Source organism: Sinocyclocheilus anshuiensis, unplaced genomic scaffold, assembly GCF_001515605.1.
Source record: "Sinocyclocheilus anshuiensis isolate Anshui unplaced genomic scaffold, SAMN03320099.WGS_v1.1 scaffold336, whole genome shotgun sequence".
Classification (NCBI taxonomy): Eukaryota; Metazoa; Chordata; class Actinopteri; order Cypriniformes; family Cyprinidae; genus Sinocyclocheilus; species Sinocyclocheilus anshuiensis.
The window spans coordinates 70,670-82,241 of NW_015555712.1; the positions used below are offsets into that span (position 1 = coordinate 70,670).

The window sequence follows — 11,572 nt, forward strand, 5'->3', positions numbered from 1 at the left end:
AGAGCTGAGCATTTGGGAAAACAACGAAGTATCTTCAACTACTGAAAAATATCTAGTATATATCTAGTTATGGTAACTGCGTCAATCAAGAATCATAAAGACCGAGGTGCTTAAGTTATCCAATTCGCAAATGTGGCTCTCCCTCTGCCCAAGTGTCTGACAATGACGTCCATTGAGCGTAATGACTAACAGTTGCCCATATAATAGAAGCGACTGCCCCACTGGCTAACTATTGTCTGTCTGTGCGCACACGTACAAATTGGGCATTTGTGCACAACACTTAGGATAATAGATGTTGGGTAGAAGAGCTAGTCAGCCTGGATAAGATCACAAGAGGAATGATTCAGGAAAACAAGAGCCAGAAACACTTTAAGCGGTAAGTCGAAATCGGTTTAAAAGAGTGTTAGTGGCTATAATTTAACCTAAATCACCTATAGGACATTTACAGACATGTTAACAAGAAATAAAACTGGTTTGATGGATAATTGAATATATTAACACTGTAATATTATAATTTTATATTCTATTATATTAAATAGGAGGTATACATTTCAACTGAGATAAATTGGATGAAATTATACAAAAATGCATGCAATATAAGTCAAGCTGTTCCGGGGCATTTTGAATCATTTTGGGATGAACAAATTGATAACTTTATAAATAAATAAAATATTTTAATAATCCTATCATTTTATATATATATATATATATAAAGCAAAATAAATAAAGAAACTCATTAAAACATTACAACTAAAAATGCAATAGCATCTGTGCTTACAAAATCACTGCACATTCTGTTACTACTGTAGGAAGAAAAAAAACAAAATGGTACATTTTGGTTTTGGTTCTGTTGCATTTTCCATGCTCTAAATCATTCATTGCACTTCAGCAATGCAGCAAGATTTAGTATTTCAGTACAAACTAACTGAGATGCTACAGTATTTTATCTTAGGAACAGCATCATATTAAATAATATATTAAAAACATAAATTCACATAATATGGTGACCAGTAAGTGCTTACCTTGCTGGACACCAGCTTGACGTTTCCTGAAGCCAGAGCTACAGCTGTGTCAGCCATCACTTCAGCCTTGATGGATCCCAAACCCCCCGTAGCACTAGTCTTTATGAAGCTATCCAACACCACATCAAGCAGGTCTGTGATCTATAAACGTAAAAAAATGGTGCATTCTGTAACTGCTGACTTGCGAGTTTCTATAGACATGGGCCGAATTACTACAGAAATATACAGGGGTGTTAGAGTTTGAAGGCATTTGTCATTGTAAAGCCTGTTTGAAACATTTTGGATGGAATAAGCTCACAAAATCAAATTCCTTCAATAAAACTAGGAGAAACTTTACAATTGTTTGAAAGGCTCACCTGACCCAAGCTGCCCCATATCTTCGCCTGTATGGAGGGGTACATCTGCTTCTCATTGATGGTCATAGTAATGAGTTTGTCCAGGATAGCCGTTACACGTTGCCGTTTGGCATCGTCATTGTGTTTACAAAAGCGCACCAAATTACGCAGCCAAGGAGTCATATACTCCAGACACAGATGCTTCAGCTCAATGCCTAAAGCACCCAAAAGGAAACACACAACATTTTTGTAACAAATGACACAAAAATGGTGCTTTGCAATGACCATCATCTTATTTAAAAAATAATTTTTGTTTCGGGATCAGTAAGATTTTTTACTGTTTTTGGAAGTCGTATCTTAGGCTCACCAAGGCTGCATTTATTTGATCAAAAACAAAGTAAAAACAGTGATATTGTGAAATATTACATTAAATAACTTTATTTTAAAATATTTTTAAATGTAATTTATTCCTGTGATGGCAAAGCTGAATTTTCATCAGCCATTACTCAAGTATTGAGTGTCACATGATCTTTCAGAAATCATTCTAATATTCTGATTTGCTGCTATAAAAACATTTCTTATTAACGTTGTGCTGCTTAATATTTCTGTGGAAGCCATGATACTTTTTTCCAAGATTCTTAGTTTTATAAAAGTCACTTTAAGTCAATTTTATACATCCTTGTTGAATAAAAGTATCCATTTCTTCCAAAACAAGAAAAAAAATCTTACTAACACCAAATCTTCTAACAATATGTGCAAAACGATGAGTCTTTGTTTGTATGTGACACTGACTTGACTTGCTGAAGCCAGAGATGCACTCTTCCAGGAACTCCAGAGTGAGGTGGGGTTCGTTAGCTGCTAGCGTTTTGCTAATGGACACAATAAAAAGGGTGTTGTTGGCTGGGATGCACAAGCCAGATGTTTCCAGGAGTTGGCCTTCAATCTTCAGGTTGAAGGTGCAGGTTAAGGCACAAAGGAGATTGTACGCAGCTGACCTGTTGAAGGAGTTTTTAGTTAAGAGCAAGTCATTTTCAGAAGCAATCATTTACATTAATATGTTAGTTTCCATTTTTGTAGAAACTGAAGTGGTATTTAATTTTTACATAACAGGTTCTGTCTGGTTCTAACTGTAGGGTGGCAAGTTCAAGAGCCGCCTCAGTTGAACTAAAGACACAAAGGAGCAGTATTAGCATTTCTAATCAGTTCACCAGAACAAAGACAGAAGCCTGCAGATAAAAGGCTCATTGTCAGAACAACAACAGTGGGGCGCATTGGACCATTCCCCCAAAACTATCAAGTTGTTAGGCTGAAAAACAGCCTGAGCATGGCCTAAAACTCAGTCCTCCAAGATGCCAGGCAAAGTGAACTGATTCTCACCTCAGACTGGGGTCAGAGCTTCCCAGGTTGAGGAGGGCGATGTTGAGCAGGGTGCCAGGAACATCTTTAGGCCTGATCTTTGTGTGCTGAGGAATGGAGTCTGGCTGAGAGAGCTCCCAGCGTGTGCGGATGTGGATGATGGACTGAACGATGGCTTCGCACTCCTGGTGCATGAACGTGAGAGGGGTGCCCTGGTTAGCGATGGTCAGTGTGAACTGGTTCTCGTCCACCAGGCATATCTCCTCGATCTCTGAAGCATAGTATATGTCGTTCAGGAAAACAGGCTGTCCCAGGACACGCGTTCGCTCGGCTGAGGTCACCTGAACAGCTGTTGATCCCACCTAGGTAGAATGGGCCAAAAAAAGGAGTGTAAAACTCTGGGATTTACACTCTGGGTTATAGTACCATATAAGTAAATTTTTAAAAACACTAATAATTTAATAACGCTTAAATCTTCTGAAAATCTCAAAATGAATATCAATTTTTATAATGTACAATACAATACTGTGATGCTTGTGTGTGTGTCTATCGTTAACACGAATTAAGAATTTGTTCCCATTAAGACTTATTTCATTTATTATATAAATTTATTTAGAAAAGTATAGAACTTCAATATTAGCCATTTATCAGTTACCAGCCATAACATGAAAATTCTTATAGGCTTTAATATGGGTTAAGTTAAGAAACATATTAACATAGCCAACATTGGTACCTAAAATAACCTCAAAATAACACTTGGATTGAGTTTCACAAATATCCATGAGCTCTTACCTTGATCGACACCTTTGTGTCCTTGTGCGCCAGTTTCAGGGCATTGTGGAACACTTTGAGGTCTTCTTCCAGTGCCAAGGTAGCTGCAGGCAGCTTCTGCTGCTCAGGCTCAATGTTTTCGGCTAGACGTGCAGGCGAGTCGATAAACAGCAGCTTCTTGCTCCCCTTGAGGCCGGTCAGTAGTCGCTCGTGGTATTTGGTGTACTCTCGTACCCAGGTGTTACAGTTGTAGATGTACACGGCAGCCACATTCTCATAGGCAAAGTTTGGAAAGACCACAAACCACTTGGATAAGAAGTCCGTCTTAAAGCGGTTACTGGGGCCCACATGGGTGAGGTCTACTACGATCTCGTAGTGCTTGGCGTAGTATGGTTTGAGCGTCAGAAGGACGTGGTAGATCAGGAGATCCCCATTGATTTGTCCGGTTTTGAACCTAAAGAGAAAAAACAACAATATTTTGAATTTGAATGTGTTTTTGCTTCTAAAGGCAATGCACTGTACGTCTTTGAGAAGTGTATTGTGCGAATAATGTCTAAAATTGTATATATGCCAAAAACAACAATGCATTAGTCATTTCAAACAGTTCAAACATGAGCGGTCTGTACTCTGTACTAATTCCCTTAAATGGCAAACTTCTGACAGCTTACACAGAATGGAAGCTGTTTATCAAATATAGCCATTTTCTACTGTTGTAACTACAGGTCAAGAGCATCTCAACTGAAGAACACCTAAATAACATCAACAAGCGTGAGGGACAGGAAGTGATTGTGCACTGTATCGCAATATATCAAGCCTCATTGCTTCAGGTCGTTCTTCATCATCTACCAGCTCTCCCTCTCTGGATAAGTCCCTAGGAAAGGCTCTATATCTACTTTAGTAAGTACTTATTAATTCACCAATTATCTGTAAAGCTAATGTGTAATTGAGAGTTTGGAAAACAGAAGGCAGGAAAACAAACTACTCATTATCTTTGTTAATGTTTTTTATTATACAGTTAAAGTGGCTAAAGAGTTTTAAATCTTCATTTAACAAAAGATTTGGTGCTTTTTAAACTCCATATACACTAATTAAAATCATAGCGATTCATGTTAAATTATGTACACTACCGTTCAGAAGATTGGGTTAGGTAAGAATTTTTTACGTTTTTGAAAAAAGTCTCTTATGCTCACCAAAACTGCATTTATTTTATCAAAAATACAGGACAATAGATATAGTAAAGCAGCTCAAATTAAATTATAATTTTTCATGTGAATTTTCAGTCACACGATCCTTCAGGAATCGCTGCAATATGCTGATTTGATGCTCAAGAAACATTTCTTATTATCAATGTTGAAAACAGTTGTGCTGCTTAATATTTGTGGAAACATGATCCAATGTGATTCAAAATTCTTAAGTAGTAAGGCATTTATTTGAAATAGAAATAGAAATAGAAATGTCTTTACTGTCACTCACAACCAATTTAAGGCATCCTTGCTGAATAAAAGCATGAACTTATCTTACTGACCCCAAACTTTTGAATGGTAGTGAACATAAATAATGTTTTTTTCTCCATTAGCCAAGTTTTTACATTAAGTTTGAACAGACAAATTGATTGTTACTGGAAACTTATTGCATCATGCCTGGTTAAGACAGCGTAATGAGTACTGCAAAGCTAAATGAACTACTATAGAATATTCAAAAGAACATGACCTGTTGAATAATGGTACTTGTTTGTTACACAGATCTCAAAATACAGTGACAATGCAGACCACAAACGAGCTGATGTACAACACCACCACAGAAGAGTACGAGGTCCTCAACATTTCTTTTGCGACGACTAGTTTGCCTGCAACTGGTGCCGCCGAGATCAGCTGTTTTATCGATGCCCAGCTAGCGTTTATAGCAACAGCAACTGCTGGGGGCATCATCCTGATCCTTCTAACCTCCACCATAATGTTGGCATGTACCGTCTCAAGCCTGAAACGTCATCACCGGGCCCCTCGTCCATCCCGAAGCAATGCAGACCTGGTGAGTGGAACGGGCTACTGGGGTACCGAGAGAAGAGAGGGCGGCATTGTGGGTCCATGCGAAACCAGTGTTCTACTGGAGGAGGTAAAGACAGACGGCGAGGAGGAAGAGATCCATGATGGCGCGGCAGGGCCGAGCCAATACATCACCACTTCTAACGCAGCCGGTGATTCAGAGAGCATCCCGACAGCCATGCAGAGCTCAACCTCCAGGGATTCCTGCATAGATCCCATAAGTTTGGAGAATATGCCTCTGATGGTGTAAAGTATAAGAGCTTTTTTTGTATGCTGGGCTCTGATGTCAGGCATGTTACTTCTCTTTTTGCCTTTTTTTAAAATGTCTTCAACATCTACTGCAGTAAAAAAGTAAGCTAACAAAGGTGCCCAGTTACAAGCGGCCTTACAGGGTTTTTCAGAATTGTTTAACTAACTACAATTTCTGCTCATCCTGTTAAAAGGAAATTTCTTGTAATATCAGATTAATTTGATGGGTCAAATAGTCAGTAAATAGAAAACTTTGACCTTTTCACAGATGAGGTCAATGCAGTTTTCTCATCTCAATCAGCTCTGGAGATCTGTTTAGTGAGGATGACAAGGACAATAAGTAAATGAAATTTCTGTGTATGATTGTATAGTTTGTGAAATTGGTATTTAACAAAAGCATTGTCTCACATTTTGGCAATTTTTTAAATTTAAAAATTTAAAAATGTTAAAATTGTAAAAATTTATGTGATGCTGCAAGCAGCAGCACATACCCAGAAATCGAAGAGCATATTCACTCGCTGTAGATGGAAGCGAAATAGATGAACGCTATCCTCTGTGCATAAATAGCACACCACAACTAAACTGGTGTTGTAATTTCTACTGTAATTTCCACTACAGTCACCAAACTGCATTGCAAAAATAATGAACGCCCATCTGCCATTAGCCGGTCAAACAATGTAGATGAAACAACCTATGAATGGCTTATTTATATTTGACTCCAAATATTAAGCAGGGACAAAAGAAATCACACACTTCAGCTTTAAAATGGGTAAAGCAATACCACACAGCCTTAAAAATCCTGTAACAATGAGCAAGTTTTCTATATCAAAACACTGACATCTCAATATAAAATAAAATGAAATGCTAATGACAAAAATGCTTGTTCTGTTTATCATTTACAATCAGATTTTGATATTTCAAGAGTGTTGCAATGCTACTGTTAACGTAGTTGCCAGATTTTGAAGATGTTATTGGTGGCTGAAAAGTGGGTGTTCAGTGAAAGGAACTTTCCAAGATGACAAAAAAAGAGACATGAGATCATTTCCCTTTAGATGGCTTCTGCTCTGCAAAGAATTCTTATTCTTATAGATAAATTTGATGAAAATTAATAACTGTTCTTTTCAAAAAATTAACATCAATCATTTAAAACATACCTTAAAATGAGCCTCATATCCTAGAACAGAGTTAAGAAACAAAAGTGCTTCTGTTTTTCATACTCTGTTACCAAAGATTCTTTCAACTGCTATAGCAAAAACGAATGCAGCCATTTCACAGCTTCATTTCCTGTCAAGTGAAGTTACGGTTCCGTATTCATCTCAATATGCTTCAGTCTTGAACAAATGCTTCAGAGGATGCCTGGGTAAGTAAATATTCTGCTGTTTTGTCTAGCATAAACCAATAATTGTTACTTGATACTGGACAGCAAAACATTTAAGTGTATATGTTTTTAACATTTAAAGTAACTACATTTACATACAGTGTGTTGGAAGTTGTCCAATAGTGACTGTAAAATAAAAGAAAAACCTACTTTTTTTTCATTGTTAGTCTGCGTCGCCAAGTATTCACTTACAGATTGTGTGCACCATTTGTGTACACAAACATTAGGTTTTGCCTTTTTGAAAAAGATTAAAAAGTTTTAATCGTAAAAGTTTTAATCTGAGCATGCTACATATGGCCTATAAGAATTTTAGGGAGAAAAAACGGTCTGTTGAGTCTTATGTGCAAAAATGTCTTTTTTTTTTGGCAAGGTTCTCTAAGGACACCATGAGGACTACTCTTTGCACACTTGTCTTCCTCTTCTCTCTACCATGGAGTCTAAATGGCCATTTAACGACCAGCAATAAGAATAATGCGGTAACAAACACAGCAGAAAATGCATCATGGCAGAGAGACTACACTACTGATTCTGGAACAGAAAACGTGGTTTCACTTTCAAGAAATGTTCAGATGCCACAACTTATGAGTCACTCTGAGCAGCAAGAGACCAGGCTGAGGACAGCCAATGGTGAAGATGAGGCATCAAGGACAAGGAGAAATGTACATTATGACAAACACAACTTAACTACTATGTCGACACACCCTGAAACGCAAAAGCAGGACGAGGTAATTCAACAAAAGGAACTACAAAAACCAACAGAAAGTTCCCGCAGACCACATACTACATCTCTTTTGCAGACAGAGAATGCTACAGAATTTAATGTCTTTGCTAAACCACCCAATGCCACAAGGGCAGATGTTTCGCCAGAGGAAAAGACAAGCAGTGCACTTTCTGAGACACAGAAAGCCACTCAGGAAACACCTTCTACTTCTGATTTCACTGGGCTCTATGTTGCGCAAGCAAATGAAACAGTCATGGATAGCAACGAAACCAACACAAATAAAGATCTTCCAACAGCCCAGCCCACAATGGAGACTTCAGACCAACCAAGCCCAATGACTCATGCCCACACTTCTGCAACAGCAAATGTGACAGATTTCAAAGGGACTCGAAGCAACAATGGTGTGGAAACCAAAGAGGGGAAAGAAGTCACAGACACGTGGACAAGCACTCAAGGCCCTGAGCTTGAGACTTCATCTATGACTAAGCCAAAGAAGATGTTGACGACCATGAGAAAGACCACCAAAAAGCTAAGACCACCTTCATCAAAAGACAAGCAGCAAGCAAACCCAGGTCCTGCTGTGGCGGCTGTGATTGGCACCACGTTTGTCTTGATGTTCATAGCGATAATCTTTATCTTGGTAAGGAAACGCAAAATGCAAAGAAAGCAGCTAGAAAATCCTGAGTGGGCCGGACCCTCACCGTTTCTGGATGGTGACGTTCAACCGAACCTGCCAAATACAGAGGAATCCGAGGCCATCAATAGACAAGGCTTCAACCAGATGTCCATTTCCAGATACCTCTCCCAACGGCTCTCAAAACACCTGACATTCGGGAGGAACACAAGTGAGGAAGTTCTCATGGGGGACATCCTGCAAGGAAGCACGTTTGGCAGACAAAACCCAGATGAGGTCCAAGCCCCCAATGGGAACCCGACAGCTGCTCAAGACTCAACAGAGAAAGAAGAACACACAATCCAGGAAGGTCAAGAATCTGTGGACTCTTCTGACATCAAAACACCTAGGTCAGGAAGTGAACAAGAAACTGTGATGGAGAGCAAAGAATCAAAGCAGGCTGATGACCTCACTGCATCTATGTCTTCTGGCCCGGATACTGTAATTAAACCTCCTCCACCTTTAGTGTCTATAGATCTTGATTCTCTTTCAGAAGAAGCAGCTCCTTTGCAAACATCAGATGGTGGGATTATTCCACCTGCTCCACCACTGCCCTAATCTCATGTGACTATCTACAAACCAACCAACACACTCATATTTTCTTTCTAAAAATCAAACAAATTATGTACGACTGCTTGCAACCTTGACGTATCAAAACTAAAAGTTCAGGACATATCGAAGAGGTTGTGGGTTTTATTAGCCATTAGGCTTTAATTACGCCACAATCGTTAATCATGATATGCTACTTGCCAATCAATGTCAGCTTAATCTAGAGAGAATCTAACTGGACAAAAAGCTGTGTAGTCCATGATGAGTCATCCATATTCTTGGTCAGGGGTGTCCAATAGGGTTGGGTATCGTTTGAATTTGATAAATTCTGATTCTGCTTATCGATTCCGATTCCCAGTTTCGATTCCAATGTGATTAAATAATGATATCAAACATTTATCCTATGTCCCTTTTTTGCAAACCATTTATTGAAGCTGAATACCATGAACAAAAATCAACAGGCTACATAAAAACTGGACACTTTAAGACCTGTTTGTGTGCAAAATAGAACTGCATGATTCTGGATAAATTGAGTTTTTTTCCCCCCCAATGGAAGTTGTGGTTCTCTCATGATTCTGAAGAAAAAACATTAGACAACTAAACAAAATCACATGTAATTTATGAATTATTGATTAAATGACTCACTCAAGATGTACTTGTTTCATTACTGGATTCTTGAACGAATCTCTTGTATGATTCAAAGACAAATACATTTTAACAGCCCCTTTTCGCCACCTACTGACGTAACAATGTAATCGATAAATCTTAATTTGAAGTGTCAAATTACTTTCAAAAGGTGATTTACTCTATTTGAATTGCTACCATACACATCGTACACACAGTTTATATCTGAACTATAAACTTTTATCCCAGTACTTCTGTGATTTGAAGGTTTGTAACAGAAATAATGATACTGTGTGGCTGTTTCGTTCATGACAGACAGCTGCTCTCTTTAGGTCAATGGCAGTGCGAACGTAAATTTAAATGTTCAAATCACACTGGTGTGATCGTACTCTGCACGGACGAAACAAGTAATCACAACATTGATCGCACACGGTGGAGGAATGAAACAGACGAATCACTGTAATTTAGGAATAGAATCACGCTGGTTTGAATCGTGTTCGCAATCTTTAACGATCTATTAAATTAAAGTGCTGTGTCATGTTGGTGGTGACACCTCTCTTGCAACATGTTTAGCTATCACGTGATCACAACATTGATCACACACGTCAAAGGTTGAGGAATGAAACAGACGAATCACTGTAATTTAGGAATAGAATCACGCTGGTTTGAATCGTGTTCGCAATCTTTAACGATCTATTAAATTAAAGTGCTGTGTCATGTTGGGTTAAAAATGATCCGAAATCAATATTTGAGCAAGTACATAACCAGCCCGTGTTTGAAACTATCGCCTTACTTTAGCCCTATTCACAACGGTCATCTTATAATGTTTTCTAATTTGAGTGGTACGGGTAGGTTTTTGTGGGAAATTCGAGCATGCTGCTGCGTCATTACGTCACGTCTGTAAACAAAGAAGTTGTCCCGGCTACTAGGCTATCGCATGTGAGGATGCTACAGGTGGCCGATCGTTTATAGCATTTTCTCACAGCAGCTGGAATAATTAAATGCATAATTTTTATGGCGGATTGTAATCCAGAAAGGATTATGTGTTTATGAAACACATGTGAATGAGGGCTGGACGATATGGCCAAAATTTATATTTTTGTATTTAGCCTTCATACAAACAAGAAATGTGAAATCACTGTCAAATAAACATCTCAGACTCACCTAATTATTAATATCTTTAACTTCAAACTATAGGCTAACATACCAGTTAAACGTTTTTGAACAGTAAGATTTCTAATGTTTTTTAAATAATTCTCTTCTGCTCACCAAGCCTGCATTTATTTGATCCAAAATACAGCAAAAACAGTAACATTTTGAAATATTTTTACTATTTAAAATAACTGTTTTCTATTTGGAAATATTTTAAAATGTAATTTATTCCTGTGATTTTAAAGCTAAATTTTAGCATCATTACTACAGTCACATGATCCTTCAGAAATCATTCTAATATGCTGATTTGCTGCTCAAAAAAACATTTATTATTATGTTGAAAACAGCGTAGAATTTAAGGTTTCTTTGATGAATAGAAAGTTCAGAAGAACAGCATTTTTCTGAAATAGAAATCTTTTGTAACATTATAAACATCATCTTTATCATCACTTTTGATCAATTTAAAGCATCCTTACTAAATAAATGTATAATCCTATAATCCCCCCCACCCCCAAAAGAAAAATAAATAAACAAAATTATACTGACTCCAAGCTTTAAGTGTATAATATTACAAAAGCTTTTTATTTCAGATAAATGCTGATCTTTGTATCTTTCTATTCATCAAAGAATCCTGAAAAAAATATTTCACAATATTACTTTTGCTGTATTTTGGATCAAATAAATGCAGGCTTGGTGAGCA

General features: G+C 37.8%; 2 protein-coding genes across 2 annotated transcripts in view; one reads left to right on the plus strand and one right to left on the minus strand.

Annotated features, from left to right (window-relative positions):
- Nucleotides 1-11,572, minus strand: part of LOC107672107 (neurofibromin-like) — an 84,350-nt gene that overhangs the window by 18,469 nt on the left and 54,309 nt on the right. Inside the window, exons 36-40 of the mRNA XM_016465192.1 lie at nucleotides 3,506-3,938; nucleotides 2,735-3,075; nucleotides 2,150-2,352; nucleotides 1,379-1,572; nucleotides 1,023-1,163 (exon numbers count right to left, since the gene is read on the minus strand). Of these exons, the coding sequence (XP_016320678.1) occupies nucleotides 1,023-1,163; nucleotides 1,379-1,572; nucleotides 2,150-2,352; nucleotides 2,735-3,075; nucleotides 3,506-3,938 (1,312 nt within the window). The remainder of the gene's footprint in view (nucleotides 1-1,022; nucleotides 1,164-1,378; nucleotides 1,573-2,149; nucleotides 2,353-2,734; nucleotides 3,076-3,505; nucleotides 3,939-11,572) is intronic.
- On the plus strand, nucleotides 7,058-9,396 carry LOC107672105 (protein EVI2B-like). The gene is made up of 2 exons (XM_016465190.1): nucleotides 7,058-7,135; nucleotides 7,524-9,396. The coding sequence occupies exons 1-2, from the start codon at nucleotides 7,116-7,118 to the stop codon at nucleotides 9,103-9,105; spliced, it is 1,602 nt and encodes a 533-aa protein (XP_016320676.1). The 5' UTR covers nucleotides 7,058-7,115; the 3' UTR covers nucleotides 9,106-9,396.

Coding starts and splice junctions, on each gene's coding strand:
- LOC107672105 (XM_016465190.1), top strand. CDS start 7,116: ATGCTTCAGAGGATGCCTGG. Junction 7,136..7,523: donor ATGCTTCAGAGGATGCCTGG/GTAAGTAAATAT, acceptor TTTTTTGGCAAG/GTTCTCTAAGGACACCATGA.